Below are 22,601 nucleotides of genomic sequence, written 5' to 3'. Positions count from 1 at the left end.
TTAACGCCGCTTTTAACAGTATTTAAGTGATGCAGGCCTCAGACGTTCACTAGTTTGGTGAAACCCATGAGCGCTGTATTAATTCTGGAGGGATTTAGCAGGTGTGGTGTGCACAAACACGAAACGTTATACATTTTGGATTTTGATATTTTTTGTACAAGTGTAAATGTATTACTCATCTTAAACTTACTCATTTTATAACCTGTTGAATACAGGCACAACTACCAAACGTTTCGTGGATTATTTGCATTGGCGACAACGACTTGAGTATTAAGCACACGCACAAATGACACCCGCCCATTTCTTTACAAATTGATAAGCGAAAGTATCCACAGAGATTCGAGGATGTTTGTCTTTATTCACAAAATATTGCAATCTATTTCCACAGACGGTGAAATATTTATCTGGTCCTTTTTGTAAATACAAGCTATTCTGTTTTTCACAGGGATGTGTACCTTTCGCCCTTCGCCTCGTGAGAAAAGAATTGCTGCATATACTAGCGTTCGTCATCACTGGATTCGTTATCAATTCAGCATTCGTGTACCGAAATATACACTCAGTCAGTCGAGTGGCTTACGAGGACACCCTCACGGTGAAAACAGTCGTTATTGCGCCAGCCCAACGGGCATACTCTAAAGGTTCACGTGTCAATGTTCCAATTGTCAAAGTCAAGTATCATACCAGCCTTGTCCCTTATTCTGAGTTTTTTGTTCCTCGTCTGGAGAGAGTTACGCCCCTTGATTTCGAATTCATGTCGGCCACAAGAGGACCCTGTAACAGCGATCAGCCATTTCTGATTGTTCTCGTTCTCTCAATGACGAAAAATTGGAAGTTGAGGAAAGCTGTGCGTGAAACATGGGGCAGCGTTAACAGAACAAACACGTGGGCAGGTAAACCGTTACGGAAGCCCGTTCGAGTCATATTTGTGATTGGGATGAGCAAGAATGACGACGCACTGCTACACGAATCCGATGTATACGGAGACATAGTCCACGTGTCTGTTCAGGAGAGTTACTTCAATCTGACATACAAAGTGTTGATGGGGATACGTTGGGTTTATCAGTTCTGCAGAGAAGTCGAATTTGTTGCTAAAGTTGACGAGGATACTTTCCCCGATGTCCCCGTGTTTCTGGACATATTGACATCAGGGAATATGACCAACACAATAATGGGGCCATTCTTCACTTTCAGCAAAGTACAACGAACAGGCAAATACGCTGTGAGTGAAGCCTCATACCCCGCTCCTCAGTTTCCCCCGCACTGTAAGGGGAACTTTTACCTCATGCCCGCAGATCTGGCGTTCAGGATTTTGAAGACGGCACAGCATCTGCCTTACGACAACATGGAGGACGCCCATCTTACCGGGGTTGTTGCTTACTCCATCGGCGGGGTTAGATTTCGTGGCGTGACAAGGAAACAGTACAATATATTTGACCCACCCAAAGTGTGTGAATATGTCACTGGTACAAAGATCGTTGCACAGAAAGTTCACCCCGCGCTGGGCCAGGAGATATGGAAACGTTTTAATGACGAGTCGCTCTGTTCTAAGTCACGAAATCGAGACCATTGATCGACCACACGTTATTAACTTATTATTATCTCACACATATATTGTGAATATCCGACCGAACCAAAATAGAATATCATTATGTCTACAAATGATTAATTAATTAAACGTCTAGCTATCTATATCTATCAAGCGACGTCACTTCGTAGTACATTATTGTCAGAACAATAAGATCTGTGTACATCACGTCCCTTGTAATATGAATGTAACAATGGGCCGATGGCCTACACTTACGAATTAAACCGAATTGTCATATGACCTATTCATGATTATTCTGTTGCATAGTTATACTTTAATCGTCACGCTTAATGGACACGCTCCAGTGAACGGTAAAAGGCATCGCAATTCGTTGTTCAGAGTTGCGTCCCTTAGTTTTTCGCTTGTCTTGGCTTGGGGTTACACACAACCAAATCTTTTTCCATTGACTTCAACAGTAACGTTATGTTTTGTTTAAACAACTAAGCATTGAACAGCTATTACATGTACACGTGTGCACAGTTTGGCCTTAAAGCAGCTAAAAAAAACATAAAAATGACTAGCTTAGCCAGCACGTTTTCCGAGTACATGAAGCTAAACACACACCCCCCCCCCCCCCCCCCCCCCCCCCCCCCCCCAATTCCGCACCAAATGTCATAAAAAGACAGCACTTAATATAGAAAAGCGCGGTCAGTTACTGGACGGATGTACATTCAAATAAACAGAAAAATCTTACAGACAATCATCCAATCACAGCTGCCAGCTCATTCGATCTGCACTGTATGAAAGCTTGTTGAACGACTGATTCTGTTTGTTTGTTTGTAGTTTAACGCCGCACTCAGCAATATTCCAGCTATATGACGGCGGGTTTTAAATAATCGAGTCTGGACCAGACAATCCATTGATTGACACTATGAGCTTCGATCCACGCAATTGGGATCGATGTCATGAATCAACAAAGTCAGCGAGCCTGTCCACCCGATCCCGTTAGTCGCCTCTTACGACAAGCATAGTCGCCTTTTACGGCAAGCATTGGTTGCTGAAGACCTTTTCTACCCTGGATTTTCACGGGTCGACTGATTCTGATTTGGCGTAGTACATGTAGATCTTTTGAATTGTGATTCGATTGTGATCCTCAGTCTGACAGCACCATTCTCGCAATGCTTAATAAAGGGTGCTGGTATCTGCACCGAGACTTTGCAAGTGAGTAAAGGCTCTCGAAATTGACAGATCAAAGATGGCCGAGTGTTGGTGTCCCTAGTGATCCGTTGATCCGGGGAACTCCGGATTCAACCTTCACATTTTGAGAAACGGAACAAAAACTAAGGCTGACAAGCTGTTTCTGGGTGAACACAGTTGTATTAACACTAATGTACTTCAGTCACCATGGCTGTTTTAAATTTCAAACACTGATTGCTATTAATCCTTTCCTTGACTCAACAATCTGTTACTGGCATGACAATGTTGTATTGACACTATCAATAGATCAGTTTATTTCAACTTAATGTAACTCCAAGTTGATTGATAGTTTTCCCCTTTCTTACAAGGACTGAACAATCTCTTACTGGCATGACATTGTTGTATTGACACTATCAATAGCTTAGTTTATTTCAAATATTATGAAACTACAGGTTAATTGATTGTTTTCCTTTCTTGCTGACAAGGACAAAACAGCTGGGTGCAAGGTAGTTCACATTAGGGATTCAACTTCTTTTTGTACACCAATTACAACTTTGAGTATTCCAGTTATATCACGGCGTATCAGTTAAATGTTGGAGGATAGCCCGAAGTGATGCAGGTCTCAGGTTTCTTGGTTTGTCAGCATAACATACCGCTGATCATGGGTTTCAACGAAGTGGTAAATGTCCTGCATCATTTGGGGATTTCCTCCCACATTTAGCTTACACGCCGTTATATAACTGAAAAGCTGTTAAAAGCAACATTAAACCCAACTCACTCACTCACTCACTACATGTTGCGCTTTTGCGCAGACCAGCGCTCAACAGTGTCAAGCTAAACATCGTTTTTACAAAATCGAAGAAAATGGTCGTACGCATGAAAAAATACATGCGTATAAACCAATGAAGCATATATACTGCACTAAAAAGGTTAGTGAGCATGATTTTTTGTTGTTGTTGAAATTTTTGCAGTGAAGGCTAATGTTTTACAAATGATTATGCTATATACAAATATTTCCTGATCCCTAACCTTTCTCTAGTTATCAGCGACCTGTACAGCTGGTCTGAATTATACACATATCCATGACCATAGGAACTGTTAATATAATAGAGAAGAAACTGTTAACATAATAGAGAAGAAACTGTTAATATAATAGAGAAGAAACTGTTAACATAATAGAGAAGAAACTGTTAATATAATAGAGAAGAAACTGTTAACATAATAGAGAAGAAACTGTTAATATAATAGAGAAGAAACTGTTAATATAATAGAGAAGAAACTGTTAACATAATAGAGAAGAAACTGTTAATATAATAGAGAAGAAACTGTTAATATAATAGAGAAGAAACTGTTAACATAATAGAGAAGAAACTGTTAATATAATAGAGAAGAAACTGTTATTAAATAGGGATACGATACTCTGGATAATTGAGGATGAATAATAGAATAATTTGAAACTATTTTGCTTTTTTGGGGGTGTGATACCATGACATAAACGTGTATACGTCAGGAGCGTTTTAACTAAATCCGACACTGAAATATGGGAACTTGTTGTTACCCTGACTAGCGCCCGGCATAGTCGGTGAAACCCACTGGTCGGCTCAGAGTCTGTGCCTGAATTGGGTATCCATGTTAAACTACACCTACTATCTCAGTTTGCTGGCACCGTAATACTGTCACTAGTCAGGAATAACACAAACACACACTTAAGTGCATGCACACTTTATAAGTGCAATTATCTTGAACGCGATTTCACCTCACCTCTCTATTCTATCAGAGACCAATAGTTTATGCTCTCTGTTTACATATAGACAAAGATCCGAGGTTACCCTTGCCCCGAGGTATCTCTGAGAACCATCAGCTTCTAAAAATGTTTGCCAAAGAACAAATACATCCCAACATCATACCATCTCGTCAAGTTAACATTTACCGTTATTTACCAAAGGTGTACTTGTTTCTTTGAATACATCATATAGAAAAGATGAAATTGAATAGAAAAGATCTCGACATGAGCTTACTGGAACACAATGAAGTGATGACGAGTCCTTTGTTGCGACCCATTGAAAAAGGCCCCCATGAAGATCTGGTTATATTTGGTCTTCAACAACCCCTGCTTGTCGTAATAGGCGACTGACGGGATCGGGTGGTCAGGCTCGCTGACTTGGTTGATGGGTGTATCGTATCCCAATTGCGTGGATCGGTGCTCATGTCAATCACTGGATTGTCTGGCCCAGACTCGATTATTTACAGACCGCCGCCATACAGCTGGAATATTGCGGAGTGCGGCGTTAAACAAGAAACAAACAAAAAAGAAGGGTGATTGGTCAGATATACCACAATATCTTATCCTGACTGATTTTGATATAGACTGCCGTCATATCTGTGCAGCGTTAACCCACCAACAAACAAATCACAGCCAGTAGCACCGCCTCCGACGACCGGGGTACCAGGGCCCTCAGTCATCTAAAAGTCACACGTTTTAATACCTTTAAAGGCTTGATGTGAGAAGGTCGTTTTGATTTCAATGTCACCAACAGAGAATTCCAATGGCACTATGTGACTGTCAATGCAAAATGTTGCTCTCTCCCAAGTACATACAACAAAACATGTGTCGATCAGTGACCAAAAGAAAGCTAATACCCAGGTACTCTCGACTGAGTTGGTTTTAACGCCGCAGGATACCAGTTAAATTACGACATGTCGGCTTGATGTGGGAGGAACACCCGAAGTAATGCAGGTCTTAGACGTTTACCAATTTGGTGAAACCCACGAGCATGGGTATGGTGCTGACAAACCTTGAAACATAATATGCGCGAAACGGGATTCGAACCCACGATCAAGGGACGCAACACTGCACAGCGAATTGCGGCACCTTAGACGACTGGGCCACCCTTGCGCCCCGATGAGATTAAGTTGACATATTCAAAGGTAAGTCACGAAGGAAGAGCTATTTGCCACACATATTATCACAGCAGAATTTTCGACCCTTAGTTGACAGGTGACGGAGGTAGTTTGGCGTTAAATCGACCTACTCCAGCCCACTTAAGTATAATAATTTACTCTAATAGAATCAGCAGATGAGAATGGAACAGAAAATAACGAAATGTAAACATTGTCGAAACGTTTATTGACAGTCGGCAAACACAGGTACAAAACAAGCAATAGCACTGACATACTCAAACAGGTTGATTCAATATAAAGGAACATAACAGTAACTATGACTTGTCAAGTGTGTGGCTGGGCTTGCGATACAAGCCCCGCGTGCACAACGAAAGCGCCATGTTATGTGTCTGTTATAGAAGCGTATTAGTGCCACTGTCTTAAAAGAATTCTACTTAGATGATACTTACATCTACATTGATGATACTTACATCTACGTAGATGATACTTACATCTACGTAGATGATACTATGTGATATAATAATCGCACGTATCGCTACTCAGACATTGATTTTGTTTTGTGAAATTGCGACCCTAGTCGGATACTACATGTAGTTTATAAACATTAATATTTTAAATAAAGGCGATTATTTAATTACTGTTAATTTAATTAAATGTTGGTTGTATATTTTCATTTGGTCTTTTCCGTATTTTCACAACATACTGAGATCATTTAAAAAAATCCGCGCTTAAATATAAGTGCTTCAGTGCTTCATAGGATGATGACGATTATTGGTTTGATATAGTTTTTATTGCTTTTATAGTCATGATCACGTTATCCGTGATGGAGAAATCATGAGAATAAACATATTCAAGTGATTTCTCCGGAAAGTATCATCTACGTAGAAGTAAGTATCCTCTACGTAGATGTTAGTATCCTCTACGTAGATGTTAGTATCCTCTACGTAGATGTTAGTATCCTCTACGTAGATGTTAGTATCCTCTACGTAGATGTTAGTATCCTCTACGTAGATGTTAGTATCCTCTACGTAGATGTTATTATCCTCTACGTAGAAGTAAGTATCCTCTACGTAGATGTTAGTATCCTCTACGTAGATGTTAGTATCCTCTACGTAGATGTAAGTATCCTCTACGTAGATGTTAGTATCCTCTCCGTAGATGTCAGTATCCTCTACGTAGATGTTAGTATCCTCTACGTAGATGTTAGTATCCTCTACGTAGATGTTAGTATCCTCTACGTAGATGTTAGTATCCTCTACGTAGATGTTAGTATCCTCTACGTAGATGTTAGTATCCTCTACGTAGATGTTAGTATCCTCTACGTAGATGTTATTATCCTCTACGTAGATGTTAGTATCCTCTACGTAGATAACACTTTTGTAGACTATGGCACTAATGCGCTTCCAAAGTCTGTCATCTAGGGTGCGTTTGTGCCAGTTTTACAGATCCAACCTCGTTAACTGGGAGGTACCGATCCAAGTGTAAACGTTCTGATTGACCAATAATCGTCTTGTTGTTATTTCCGTTCACTTGATAAAAGTTATCCCCAACAGATAGTGTCCTGACTTATAGGGTGTCACTATACAGGATGCATAAGAGTATCATTATAAATTTTATTTCATAATATATGTCGTAATATTTGTCACTTGCCATTGTCAGACAAGTATAAGTGGTTAACGTATGTATGTACGTATGTGTGTGTGTGTGTGTGTGTGTGTGTGTGTGTGTGTGTGTGTGTGTGTGTGTGTGTCTGTGTGTGTGGGTGCATGCGAGCGTGTGTGGGTGTACGAGCGTGCGTGTATATATAGATGCATGGTAATATGTTTGTATAGGTGGGTGTATAAATATATGGAATAGAAGGACGTGAGTATATCTGATCTTAGTGCATGTATTCGAGGTTGTGTACAGTGAATGCTCCGGTGTATGTTTGTACAGGTGTCAATCATGTATGTCGAGTGTGTCAAGTGTGTCTCTGTGGAGGAGTGTGTGAGTGGCAGGGTACATCTGTACAAGTATAAAGTGTGAAGACGTGTATGTGTGTGTGTGTGTGTCCAATCGGCTGTGTGTTACTACATGTATATGTATAACGCACGTTGAATTCCCACTTATGATGACGTATTTTCTCTTACCATTAGTACATATTTATAGTACATACTAAAATATGTAGCATATTTGATTTATAATAATAATAATAATAATAATAATAATAATAACAATAACAATAATAATAATAACAATAATATGAAATGTAGTTAATGAATATAATGTGACTGTCCAACACATTGTCAGTGGATGCCCAGCTTTGGTACGAACACAGTATCTTAAGCAACATTATGGAGCGGCTCGATCATTTTATTACCGTCTTCGCCATGCTTGTGGTTTTGACACACAGGTCCACCCATGGTACGCCCCGGAATATGTAGAGGGCGTCATGGAAAATGATAAATACAAAATTCTTTGGAAAAGGCCCGCTTACAGCCTCAGACGTATCCAGGCCAACAAACCTGATTTTGTCTTTTTTGATAAATCCAATAAACTCATTTATATCATTGAATTTTCTGGCCCTTTTGACACTAACGTGATTGAAAGAATGAGAAAAAACATGGCAAATATGCAGACCTCGCTTTCGAAACGTCACGCTTGCATCCCAAGTTCCACGTTGTCCGACTCCCCATTGTTCTCCGTGCCTCAGGTTTGGTACCTCCCAATCTGTTGACTGACGTCGGGAGAGTACCCGGGTTTGGTACCAGGAATACAGCCCTGCTGACAATTTGGGTAAAGCAGAAGGCTGCAGTGTAGGGCAGTCTTCACATTCTCCGAAAGGTTCTGGGTGGGTTTGACTAGGCAGCGCTTCCTGGGAGAAGTCCCATTCGCTGTCTGGGCTGCGTGTAGAGGGGGCAGGGGCCCTGAGCTGATGATGAGCCGAACCAGCCTGACTGTGCCAGGATCACCCAAACCCTCTTTGCTGCATTTTATATTTTTATTTGTACATAATAATACGATTGAGATACAAACGATAAAAACAAATATGTTGCTTTTCAAAGATGAGATGTCTAAGATGCCCATCAGCAGTTATCTATTTTGTTTTTAATTGTTGAAAGTTTTAAATCCAATTATTTTAAGCAATAGAACCATGTAGAAGTATTCTTTGAGTTCTAACTAAGTGCCAGTACAATTCATTCTTTGGATATTCTATCTCTAACTTGCCTGGTTGCAATACAAGTTTTATTCTGGTGATAATATGATGCTCTGTAATGTCAACTGTACCTTCTGTACAAGTGCTCAATGGTTTGTTCCTGTTAAATATTTATCTACATTTACCTGACTCCATTTCAACCTGTGCTGCAGTCAGTGAATCCGTAGGACAATAAGGCAAACGCACTATAAGTGCCATTATGATTTCCTGTGACGAAGCACTGCGATGTCTTGCATTTGAGATAAAAACGACTTCAGATATTTCCTGTTCTCATATTCCAAGACTGAACAAAACATCTTGAGATTGTTGGCCTCAATACATGCTCCATGATATATGTATCAGTTTACATTTTTTGCAAGGCTACTGTAAAAAACTGAAAGCTTGTTCTCAGATGAAGAAGTCTGGACATACATAGAGTCGATATTTTGCGGGGTACAGTCTAGAAATATGAGAATATTCTTCCGGGTTTGAGGTTACACACAACCAAATGTTTTCCCAAGGACTTCTATAGTAACGTTATAATTATTTTTTAAATAACAAAGCATTCAACAGCTATTACCTGTACGTGTGTGCACAGTTTTGCCTTAGAGCAGCAATAAAAAATTAAAAAATGACTAGCTTAGCCAGCTCCTTTTCCGAGTACAGGAAGCTAAACACACCACCCCCAGTTTCGCACCAAATGTCACCTACTTGAAAATAGCTGTGGTCACATTCAGCATTAGTCATCATGTTGAAAAAGACAGTGAGTACTAAACATAGAAAAAACATGGTCAGTTTTAATAACTGGATGGATGTACATTTGAAAGACATAAAAATCTTACAGAATATCCTCCAATCACAGCCTGCAGATAGCTCTCGATCTGCACTGAAGGCTCCCTATGAAAACCGCACTGTCCAAACTGGTTCTGATTTGGTGTAGTAGAACCTTGAGGCGAGCCGAATGCATGACAAGGGCGGAAGAGTTATGGCCCTAATTTGAAGCGCGCGTACAATCCCATAATCTTAATTTATCCTTGCCGACAGCAACACGTGTCCAGATATAGACGTATTAGCTACTGCAGAGAGTGATTAATAGATACTTATGAAAATACAGTCATGTGCAACTGCCGTTGATTATCTAATCTTATCACCGAGTGACCAAGACGACACAGTGTAGTTTCCGCGAGAAAGAGGAGTTAAGCATATACACACACCGGCTGAGTGAACTTGTGATTGAATATAAGGTACAGTGAGGTGAAATGGGGTTTAACGTTGCATTAGAGATTACTGCATTTGTGCCGCGAAGTTTGCAAATGTATGTGCGTGCGTGTGCGTGCGTGTGCGTGCGTGAGTGTGGCTGCTTGTACTAGTACGGAACAATGCCGGTTTTACAGTGCTTGCCTACTGAACTGCCATCCCGTAAGTTTAACAGTGAACCCCACTCAGACAGAATACGTACTCCGAGCAGACCAGCCTTGGTTTCATCGCCTTTCTGCCGAGCGCCAGGCAGGGAAACAATAAGTACCAGCTGTTAACGTTTTGGGTATGACGCTGACAACCGCACTTTCCTTCTCCGGGCATTTGCTCTATCCACTGAATCGGACGTTTCAAATAAACCTCCAGTGTCGTCATCGCATAGTCTCTTATAAAGTTTTTTTACAGCCTAACTCTCACACACTCAGTCAGCTTGTTGAAATACTCGTTTGGCAAACACACAATAGAATCTACACTTTGCATGCGACATGATTAATTAGATAAACCATTGATTATGAGTCTTGGGAACACATCACACTGTCTGTTTGCTACTCTATATGGAACATGAAAACATGAAAAAAACGCTGCTGCTAACAAATTGGACATTGTCAGTTGTGCGATTGAAAGTCTAAGCCACTTTGGCAGTATTGCAGCCATATTGTGACAAGCGTAAGTATTACCTTTGTATGAAAAAATATCTTGCAACCAGTACGTTAAATAGTATTCAGAGGCACGGTATCACATGCTTTCATGGTTTATATATTTTTTTTCATGGTTTATATTGTTTGTTTTGTTTTATGGTTTATAAGTATTGTAAATATTAATATTTGCCTATAAATATTCTTTGGATTTAACTCTGGAAATAAAGTGTAAAATTGTATTCTTTCATTGTGTACATTGACGTATTGCAAACAACGTATTTGTCTTTGCATTCATTCATTCATTCATTCATTCATTCATTCATTCATTCATTCATGTAAATAATTGAGTTTGAACAAGACAAACCTGAGACTTCATAACACGAGCATTGATCCGCACTATCACGATGACACGCCATCATCCCAAAACACACGATACATCAATAAATGATGTTGCTGAGGACCAATTCTATCTCGACATAGCCACGGAGCTGTCCACGGTGGTAACATTGCAAGTTACCGTATTGCTTATCGGCAACTCAATAAGACTTACATGGCGCTTGGGGCAGAGTTGTGTTTCTAAGTCGTCCCAGGATCCGATATCCGTTGGTTCCAATCCTAGATTTGCCTTGACCGCCTTATAATGATGATTTTCGGTCTGTCACCATCATACCCGAACTCGTTTCAAAGTTTTAAGGTCTGCGACTAGTTAGCCTTTTCTTTAACGTTAAGCTGACACAACGTGGCATAACTGGCGCTGTATCAAGAGGTGTTAGACACAACACTGTAACAGAATGTCTATACACACATTGATTTCAACAGCATGTATCCATGTGTCCATAACGTTTGATGCAGAAAACACGAATGACGAAACACTTTACTCAATTAAGGAATGTACACAATGCTTGAAGGAAACGTTCCTATACGTGCAGTGAACTCACTACCACCAGCAAGCATATCTCTCCAGAGGCAAGAGAGTTAACTGACAATATAAGTCCAGTTTCCACCTTTGCCGAACTAGGCTGGCATTATTGAGTTCTATTTTGGCTGGATTAACGAGTCTATGCATAGTCCAATCAAAATCGCGTAACGAAATCGACATCCGGTTGCCATATAGATTTCGGTCGCTTGCAGGATTTGCGGAGCATTTGTACCTGCAACTCGGCGTCAACAGATAGTTTCCAAAACATTTCATGTTTTTAAGCAAGGTGCTCAAGTGATTTGATGCACTTCGCCATGTAAGAACCGTTTTACTATAATATACGTTTTGATTATCGATCACATTGTCTTGGCTGGGCACCGCCATTTTGATGAAGTAAACGTAAGTGATATGAGAGGTGGAATCTGATGGGTCAATGGGACAAAAAAGGGACATAACTCGTAAAAGCCACTGGTTGTGCTACGATCGAGCCCAGGAATTCCAGCCTAGGTCGGCAAGGGATCAAAACGGCGTGAAACGTCATAATAATGCCTCTGCAGAAGGGAAAAGCAAGAAAGTAACACTTGGAAAGGAACTCGCTACGAGCAATCGCACTGACCACTGTGCCACCTCGAGATTGGGCAAATGCCGTGTCGATATTTCGACCAAATGGACGGAATAGTTAAGCTAAACAATGATATTGAAAATGTCCAAGCTTAGACAATTACTATTGATAAAAAATATATACTCTTTACTCCAACGTCTTTTTTATCACAGATATATCTTTTTCAAAGAGTGTTTCATATCTTCACGTCAAGGTAATGTCTGCCGGCTTCTCAACTGCGGGCGCTTCCGGTGAAAGAGATTTCATAGGGTGGGAATCCTCCATGATGTCGAAATCACGCTGTATTGGGGATACGCTGTCGTCCAGTTTTTTCTTCCTGTGAAATTGTGAATTTATTGTTCTTTTATATCAATAATAATCTGTTTAATCACAACGGTTTTTTCGAACAAGGGGACGCAACTCTGCATAAGAAATTTGGACAATGGGCCAACAGGGCCACGAAACATACATAGTTACGCAGCTTCAGATTTGCAAGTGGTCGAGTTGCCAGAAACCTTTGATCGTAGGTTCGAATCGCCCCCATTATATTTCTAGGTCTGTCAGCATCATAAACTCGCTCGTGGTGTAAAACAAAGTGGTAATTACGTCTAAAAAGTCACTCCAAGCTTTCCTTCTACATTAAGCTGACACGCTGTGAGTGAGTGAGTGAGTGAGTGAGTATGGTTTTACGCCGCTTTTAGCAATATTCCAGCAAGGTCACGGCGGGGGACACCAGAAATGGGCTTCACACATAAAAAAAACCCGGGGGGATAAAAAAATGGACGAAAGAGTGGCTGAAAAATATTGTTTATGAAAAAACAAAACAATTCCTTAATACTTGCCCAAAGCTCCTGATTCCAAACCTTCTCGCCATGTGGCCGGCCGCCAGTCGCATCGTGGGGGACTCCCAGTAGTCCCCTTCCTTGGAGAAGTAGTAATACACTCCCCCGAAACACATGATTGTCAAGGCCATGAACCCCCACAAGATCAGCTGGTCATTCCTGAAACACGAGGAATGGTACTAACATTTTCATTTTTTCTTTGTCTTAAAATATGACATTTTATTGACATATGACATTTTAAGAAGCAACAACAGCCGTTTGTTTGTTTGTTTGACGCCCCACTCAGCAATACGCAATTTTTATGACTGCGGTCATTATAATCGAGTCTGGACCACACAATCAAGTGACTGACATCATGAGCATCTATCTATGCAATTGGGATGCGATGACATTCATCAACCAAGTCAGCGAACCTGTCGCCTCTTGCGACAAGCATGGAATTTTTGAAGACCAGTTATAATCCTGATCTCCACGGGGCACAGCCGTTTGTAATTAGCGAATGGTGGATAAAACGAGTTTTCGTTTGTTTGGTTCCTTGAACTGCGTCTTTTGCGGGCGTAACGTGGTTTCTAGAACTGAACTTATGGAGATAGAAATTTCTCGAACTTCAAGAGAACTTTAACCCATTGTAAGGCTTGTTCGGAGCGGCTGAGTAGCCTAGTAGTTAAAGCGTTCGCTCGTCACGTCGAAGGGCTGGGTTTGATTGCCCACATGGGTACAATGTTTGAAGCCTGTTTCTGGTGCCCCCCTCCGTGATATTGCTCGAATATTTTTAAAAGCGGCCTAAAATAATACTCACTCACGCACTCTATCGAATCTCAGTGTGATATGCACAATTTATCTCAGTTGGTTGGGTGGTTTGTTGTTTAACGCCGCACTCGGCAATATTCCAGCTATATGACGGGGGTCTGTAAATAATCGAGTCTGGACCAGACAATCCAGTGATAGACATCATGAACATCGATCCACGCAATTGGGATCGTTGTCATGCATCAATCAAGTCAGAGAGCCTGACCACCCGATCCCGTTAGTTGCCTCTACGACAAGCATATTCGCCTTTTACGGCAATCATGGTTGCATTGTCTCACGTTAAATTTGAGTAAGGAGCATGGGGTCCCAACGAAACTACCTGCCATCACTCGTACATTCAGAACGCGATGGCAACAAGTGTGCTGTAAAACATCAGTTGTATCAAGAAACCTATATCAGCCCATCAATGCTATGAGTATCTATAATCGTGATGGATGGGTTAAAATGGTCCAGCAGCAGAGTATCAACGCCAAGTGGCCATTCGTTTTAAGGGGAGTCGAACGTCACGTGGATAAATGTCAGTGAGTGTTGACAATATGATAAAATCAGACATTTTCTTCAATTCAATAAACAGCATGACAAACCCATGTGTCTCCACACTCGTTAGGTTAACGCTTCGGGAACTTTGACCGCCCAATCAAAAAGGAAAGGATGCATGGCTCATATTTTCAGTAAGAGAAAGGAAACTACGGCTAAAAGAAATTCGTCTTTGTTTGAAAGAGCGACTAAAACGACGGTTTGAAAAATATGTACAATACTAAACGACATTTATATTCTTCTTCATTTGGAACTGCCTGTTTACGTTCGTGAACATCCCTGCTGATTGCTTGATTAGTTCACATAATGTGATAATTGTTTCCTGATTGGCGCGCGGCATGAAGGGATACACATGGACTGGTCGGCTCTGGGTCAATATAATGTGTGTGAGTGGGGTAACCATGTTAAACTGCAGCATGGTACGCCCCCCCCCCCCCCCCCCCCCCCCCCCCCCCCCCACACACACACACACACACAAAAACAAACAAACAAACACTCACAGAGACACGTGCATGCATAAGTCAAATAATCTTAAACACGACGTTAAAAAGCATTTCACCTCCCATGTACATGCCAACATGCATCTGCCAACGTGTGGCGTTAAACAACATACAAACAATAACACAATTCAAAGCGTGTGGTCAGTTCTTACATGTTTCTCGCTGTCTCTGCCTTGCAACATGTATGCGTACTGTCCTTCTCGCAGCACAACGGAAGTGCGGGGTCATTGCAGTAGTAAAGGTTGCCCTCGCGATGACCGAGAGACTCGGCTCGGAAACACAGACCATTGTTATCTGAAATTTAGCAATTATTGTAAGGTAATTTATAAATCATCCCCCAAAAATTGAATCAGACATATCATTAAAGTGAAATTATTACATAAACATATTTTAAATACCTAAACATAACAAATTCGTATTAGTGACATAAAATGCCGTTTTTGATATCACCAAGTACATTTCATGATAAACCAAACTCCATAATAATGTCTATAGTTCGATATCAATATATATCTAATTATATACTAAAAGCGAATTAAGATATCACTTTACTCGTGGAAACTTAATCATTTTTGGTCGGGGTTGTCTTTTTCAATTAATATTTACTACATAAATTGCAAGTGGTTCCGTGGCATTTAAATGACTAAACAAGCAATAGGTTTTGCCTTAATGTTCCATCAACCAAAAAACATTAGACGACGTCCACTTCCGGACTGTTGTTTCCTGATAGGCTGATGATAGGGTGGGCGGGGCTTGGGTTGTACTTTTGCTGTCCGTGTTTATCCCTTAATGCCGAGCGCCAGGCAGGGAACAAACAAGTACCATTGGTAGTCTTTTGGCATGGCGCGGCCAGGGATCGAACACCGACATTCCGTTCTCCGCACATATACCCAATGTACTTGACCACGGAGCGGTCCGAGAGGTAGACACAAAATTGTAGACAAAAACACGAAATTGGTAACATCTGATTTCGTAGTTTTGTCTTCAATATTTTGTGTTAATGATTTGAAACGCTGAGAAGTTATTTAACGTTGAATTACTTTTTTATAAGATTGACTTCTGTATGTTTTGTAATTATAGAAGCACATGGTAACAACGGGAGTGTACACTCTGCGTAAATTCCTCTGTGATGTGTTACACAGTGTGCAAAATCATTGAAAGCATTATATTGATTTAAAAAATATATTACAGTATTCTATACTAACAAATGTCAACTTGACCATTGTGCATAATTACAGATAATACAGATCACAATAAGTCCAAAGAGGTCTGAGTCCGAGGAATTGGATATGGAAGATAACTGACCCCATAGAAACAACTTCATCAAACTAAATCAAAGCGTAGTTGTTAGTAACTGGGCAGCTCTTGCGAATTAACGTTAACCACAAACAAATATCAAAACAGAAGATAACAAGCAAAAAAAGTAATATCACTAAAAATTATTCGATAAACAAATGAACAAATCCTGATCATCAACCAACAGGCATTGGTAACTACTTAAACACATATCCGGTGTCACATTACAAATAAACAGCATGTTGAGGAATATCCGACATTAATATCATCTCACGGATATCAACATGAAGTTGGTATTCGTTTTATTGTTACAAGGAGAGCGGAGATTAGCCTCAGCGTCAACAGTCCGGCACATGCTTGGTCTATCTTATTTCTATCTGTGTCCGGCCCGACATCCTTATCTCTGCCGTGTCAGGATTGGCTGGGCTTCGGTTCAAATACAAGATCCTGATAATGCCTTAGATCTGGAAGCACCTTGCACGCTCGTGGACTTCAAATACATGTAAGTGCTAAGAGTCTTCAATCAGAGTAAGTTCGTGTTTCTCGCACATAAACCTGAAACAACGTTTTATTGTTCAAATCAGTGCTAACCAAACCCTCATTTCTGGTTCTGGTTCTGGTTACATGGGGTTGTTTACTTTGATTGGAACTCTTAGATCACTGAACATTATGTAGGTCACTGTTTCAGGGGCACAGTCGTACTCAAACTAACATCTATTCAGTAAATAACATGACAAAGAAACACATGTAGGGGTAATGATTTCAAAGGGTACAAAGTGATCGATTAAAATATATTTTCGTGCATTGAATTACCCGTTGGGTAGTTTCAAAGAGATTATGGGTGAAATCGTCGATCAGCTCTGTAATAGATCTACATGTTGCCCAAAACGAAGTCCCATACGTCGACCGTTTTGAATATCGTAACAATACCGCGTACCATGTTAGGTCTTGTATTAGTAGAAGTATAAGACTAGTAGCAGAAGCATAGTGAGTGAGTGAGTGGGTTTGTCGCCGCTTTTAACAGTGTTCCAGTTATATCGCGGCGTGTCAGTTTAATGTGGGAGGAAAGCCCGAAGTGATGCAGGTCTCAGACGTTTACCACTTCGGTGAAACCCATGAGCACGGGTATGGTGCTGACAAACCTAGAAACACAATCGGGGTGAAACGGGTTTCGAACCCACAATCATAGGTTTCTGGCGTGCCAAAGGGACGCAACTCTGCACAGAGAATCGCGGCGCCTTAGACGACTGGGCCACCCGTGCCCCAGTAGAAGAATAAGTAGAAGTAGTAGTCACATTAATATCTACCCCAGCTGGGAACTGTAAATAGTCTGGACATAAAGAAACAAAAAACTTTCAATCGCATGCACACGACATTGCGTGCCAGTGCACGTCTTGATGAAAAAATGGATTTCATTCTGGTGTCGTTATTATTATTATACCACAAATCAAATATGTCAGGTGATTTGTGGTTTTTTTCAGAGATAACACCTTTTACGAGAAGTCTGCCCTCAACGTTAATGCACATCCTGCGACAAGGTATCGATCAACGCGTGCTCACTGGCATGGGGGATTTCGGAAACAGTGCGCCCGCTGAATCCCACGTGTTTGTTATCTCTGTGTCATGGAGGTATATTGACAGGAACGAATGCACTTTGCAACGATGTATGTTTTGTCAGATATTTCCATGGTTACATGAGCAATTCGACCTGACCCAACACCAATAATTCAATCATGTTATTTCCTGTATCGAAGGAGAAATAAGCCCTGTCCTCATTCATATTTCACTCTTCCTTTTTCGCGTTTAACGAATAACCAATCTCATTAAATTCAGATCTTTTACTCAATCTCATTAACATCAGATCCTTTTGTTCGGAAGAATGGGCTTTTATTGGGCATTCTGGCGTGACTAATGATGGGATGTTCTCAGATCTTTGTTAAGCGGTAGCGACAACTTAGATCTAATTTTAATGAGATTAAGTAAAACATCTGATTTTAATGAGATTGATATATTCCCATACGATAACTCTGTGCTTGGGGATCTGAGGACACCGTCGTTTCAAGTGAAGTCTATGTTCAGACACACGGCGTCTAAGGTTCAAGACAAGCATATCTGACTTCTTTATCTTGCTAACGAATATATTCGAGGATCTCCGAATGTGAAAAAAATAATGCCCAGATATAATGTGTTTTTTTTATATTTGATACACTCAGTCGTTTATGAGCGCCATGGAATCTACACTCAAAAGAGTTACTATGAGGGGTTTATTTGTGTTCTACGGCGGTTTCTTTGGCAGAGATCGAACTTTGCGAATCAAGGCGGTAACGAAACGAAGCCGAATGTTTTTTATGAAACCTGACATCTGATTGGCTTAAGAACTCACTCATCCTTCACTTTGATTGGGCGGTCAAAGTTCGCTCAGGTTCCTCTGACGAGACCTTCGATGGAGGTGTCCTCAGATCTGGACCAAACAGGTATCATATAACAGTAAAAAGATGACGAAGCCCTTCAAATACAGTCGTTTTATGTTTCACTAGAATGGGTTTGTTCCATTTGTTTCCATTCTGTTCTATTTCTATTGACGGAATTGGCATCTGCGTTGATGCTAAATGTTACATATTGTTTAGACGAGATAACGGGACGAATTTGAATATTGCGGGCCACAGCGACACTTACGATGGACTCAGAGGAATTGGAATCAAGTCGTTTTCAGTGATGAATCCCGATTTAATCTTCGATTTGCTGATGGTAGGGCGAGGGTGTGGAGGCGCCGTCATGAACGTTACGCCCAGTGTTGTGTACAGGAAGTTGATAGATTTCGAGGCGGAAGTGTCATGGTGCTGGGTGCTTTCTGTGGCAATGCACGTTCCAGGCTTCTTGTCATCCGTGGCAACCTCAACGCTGCTGCTTACCGCGACCAGGTACTGGCACAAGAACTTCTGCCTTTAATGGCAGCACATGGACCCGGTTTGATCTACCAACACGACAATGCCAGACCCCACACAGCAATTTTGACAAAGAATTTCCTTCAGAATGCGGGAGTCAACGTCATGGACTGGCCGTAAAGGTCTCCCGACCTCAATCCCATCGAACACGTCTGGGATGCTCTTGGCAGAAGTCTGCGCACTCTCCAGAACCAACCACAGAATTTGCAATATCTTGGCACCATTTTGCAGCAACAATGGCGTCGTCTTCCCAATCATGTGTTCACAAGCACCATAAGGTCCATGCGGAGGCGTAATGTGGCAGTTGTCAACGCACATGGTGGCCATACACGCTACTGAACTTGTGTGCCATCAGATTCTCGTGCTTGGGACTTATGATTTAAACTGTTGATGTTATTACCGAATACCGTAGGTGCTTGGAACAAATAATGGCTACCACCGTTCATTAAAATCCTTCTTTGGACATTAATGATTAAAAATTACCTTCTCTGATACATTTGTCCGTTGTATATCATACATGGGATTACTTTTAAAAATGTGAAGTTTTTAATTTGACTCAGTATATTTCTGGATTAACTTTGCATTTCAATGTGGAAATCACATCGCAACAATTTTAAATGTCTTACTTACTAAGAGGAAACATCCTAATTTTCAGGTACTCGAAAAAAAAACAGAATATAACATCTGTACCCCACATACGGATAAAAATCGGGATAATAAATAATCAATTTGTTGACGCACCTGACACATACATACAAAACAACATTATATTGTGAGTTTTAAATTACAAAGCGTTTATTGCTATTTTGCTTGCCCGACACGTGACAGGTTTAATGTTACATGAATCGTATTGACTTTCTGCCTGTCGAACAAGATCTTTGGCCTGATAAAGGGAGACAACCTATTCAAATACTTGTCATGAAATGACAACACAGGAGATATTCATCTTTTGAATTAATGGATGGAGAAAGAGGATTGAATTTCATGAGAACTATTGACATTTGTTATTTGCTGCGTTTCCGATGTTATACAATTTTTTGTTTGCTCTGTGAGATTTTGAAGGACACCACCTATTTCTTCTTATGTAGCCCATGTTGACTCAAGCTGTTTTAACAGTGATTCATTTTTTGTTCACATGAGTAAATTGAATTTATGAACAAAGGGGTTAACATGAATCTTTGAAGGCAAGTAGATACATCTAATGGAATAGAAATGTTCACAGACAAGAACGAAATGATATTCATCCTCAAAATAACAGTCCTTCTTTACAAAATAAAAACAATCTTTCATTTCGTGGCTCTTGGATGTATCTTCCTATTTCTATTCTTAGCTGTGCAAACTACATCTGAGCTTTGCTGATGGCCCTGTCACACTACAACGTTTAAGACTAACTTGCACATAGCCTTAAAAGACAGTTTGTAAGCTGTCATACGTCGAGCTTCCATCGAAAAACCATGATTTTGGCGTATCCATAGCGTATACATTCCGAGAGTTTACCTTGTATGAAACGCATGTATAACGGATTAGTATTGTATGACTGACTTATACATAACTTATGACAGCGTATAAAAGCGTATTGTCTGGCGTGTTCAACGTATGGTCAGCGTATGCCCAGCGTGTGAGTAACGTATGACTAGCGCGCTCAGCGTTGGGGAAAGGTGCCTAAAACGCGCGTTACGTATGGGTAACGTATATCTGGCGTATGGAGACGTATGTAGAGCGTACCTCTAACGTATGCCTGACGTATAATTCATACCGCCATAGATTCCAATACGCCGAAAATTTTGTGCATGCACAAAAATGTTTTTAAGCCTCGGTGACTGCAACGTATACCAGCGTGCTTTTAACGTATACAACTTACACCTAACTTATCCATAGCGCGTTTCAGCGTTGCGGGCTTTTTGTCAAAAATTCTAATACGTCGCCATACGTCACTGCTATACGTTGTAGTTTGATACCATGGATCAATTTTACCCATGTCGCGGTCCAGTGCCGCTATGTTAAGCGATAGTTTTCAGTGTATCATTTTAGATGGATTTTAGAGTTCAATTAAACCTTGGAACTGAAGTTTCCTTTGAATGTGATAACCATAACAACAAATAAAAAGTAAAGTTTGATGTATGACTGATTTATTTTTTCTTTACCCTAATAATTTAAGAAAAAGAAGCTCCCACATTACTTCTTTCACTGCGAGCGTGTTTCGGTGACTCAATCGGATGATATGGTAAATGCAATCGTAACTGTCGATATTCCTAATTGAAATCGATACTCTTGATCGGAAACTGATTTAACAATCGATTTATTGACCTTAAGTGCTTACCAATAGCAATATATCGATATTTTGATTTTTCGTGACAACCCTACTTAAATCTCCAGGGTAGATATAGTAGTCAGTTTGATGTTCGTGTTTTCACCGTGTTTAGAAACACAGGTTGGCTTGTCGCCTCAGTCAGTTGTATCCCCCGATGGTCCAGCAGAGGATGACTCTGGAGGATGACCGCGCGCGCGGTACATATAGACTTCGATACCTGGTATCTTCACCCTCCAGGCTTCGTTAAATCTTCAAGATTGTCTCGCAACTGGAGTGGTGACGGTAGAAACTCGGGTTACATGAGTAAGTGGGTTCGGGGCTTTGTCGATCTGGATTCTGACTTAGTCTGGGTGTACTAAACTAAACGCAGTTCAGGGTTTGTGATACTGAGTGTTTTCTGGCTATACGTGGATAACCAACTTTCCCGTGATTTCTAAACTCTTAGTAACTACTGTTTCTAATGCTCAGTTTTTTTCTAGTAATCCGGGGATAACCAATCTTCAAGTCATGAACTATCTATTTTGGAACTTTAGTTTGTCCTTGTTCAGTCAAAGTAACAGGAACTTTAAGAGTAGTAACTGTTGATTTTGAGACGTATATCGTCTATTGTGTGGTCGAAGTGACTTATTTTGGGGTAACCTCTCGGTATTTATTTCCCTTTTGTTAACTGAGCCGAGTTTATCCACTCATTAGAGCGTGGAGTTAATTGACTCAGGTGATAATTGGTTACAGCCGACTAAATTGGCAGTCGACGCACCGGGTCCATATCTTGTCAAAGTGTCGTTTTAGCTACCTTCCATTTTATAGCTGTAATACAGATATATTGGCTAAAACTTGGTCGTATATTAATTATAGAATTAATTTATGTTCTGTGTGAGCACAGAATGGATTTCTTTGTAACTGTAGACACTTAGTACCTTTGAACCTATTACCACGTTTTCTTTATCACTTTATTCTCATTGAATGACTTCCCTGATGATTGGAGCACAGCTCCGTGACATTGATTTCACCAGTATTTTACAGCATGTTTTAGAGCATATATATATAATGGATATCTACCGCATTCACCCCTATGACTTGAAGTAGAAGAATGAACACACAAAAAGCGTTTACATGCCAATAAATGTATTGCTTCACTTTCTTTAAA

At 40.5% G+C, this 22,601-nt stretch overlaps 2 protein-coding genes across 4 annotated transcripts in view; one reads left to right on the top strand and one right to left on the bottom strand.

Annotated features, from left to right (window-relative positions):
• Positions 1–460: 460 nt before the first annotated feature.
• Positions 461–1,671, top strand: LOC125377272 (beta-1,3-galactosyltransferase 5-like). The gene has a single exon (XM_048390179.1). It carries the CDS (start codon positions 752–754, stop codon positions 1,568–1,570), a length of 819 nt encoding a protein of 272 aa, XP_048246136.1. The 5' UTR covers positions 461–751; the 3' UTR covers positions 1,571–1,671.
• Positions 1,672–11,020: 9,349 nt separating this feature from the next.
• LOC124146918 overlaps positions 11,021–22,601 on the bottom strand; it is a 44,687-nt gene continuing 33,106 nt past the window's right edge. For all 3 annotated transcript variants that reach the window (XM_046517479.2, XM_046517481.2, XM_048390177.1), the window contains 3 exons: positions 15,055–15,196; positions 13,056–13,214; positions 11,021–12,550 (listed from right to left, as the gene is read on the bottom strand). In XM_046517479.2, the coding sequence (XP_046373435.2) occupies positions 12,418–12,550; positions 13,056–13,214; positions 15,055–15,196 (434 nt within the window). In that variant the 3' untranslated portion in view covers positions 11,021–12,417. The remainder of the gene's footprint in view (positions 12,551–13,055; positions 13,215–15,054; positions 15,197–22,601) is intronic.

This window comes from Haliotis rufescens, unplaced genomic scaffold (genome assembly GCF_023055435.1).
Source record: "Haliotis rufescens isolate VD_foot unplaced genomic scaffold, xgHalRufe1.0.p SCAF_85, whole genome shotgun sequence".
Taxonomy (NCBI): domain Eukaryota; kingdom Metazoa; phylum Mollusca; class Gastropoda; order Lepetellida; family Haliotidae; genus Haliotis; species Haliotis rufescens.
This window is presented reverse-complemented; position numbering and strand designations above follow the sequence as displayed.

What these genes read in the sequence shown, in the direction of transcription:
- LOC125377272 (XM_048390179.1), top strand. Translation starts at nt 752, where the DNA reads ATGTCGGCCACAAGAGGACCCTGTAACAGCGATCAGCCATTTCTGATT.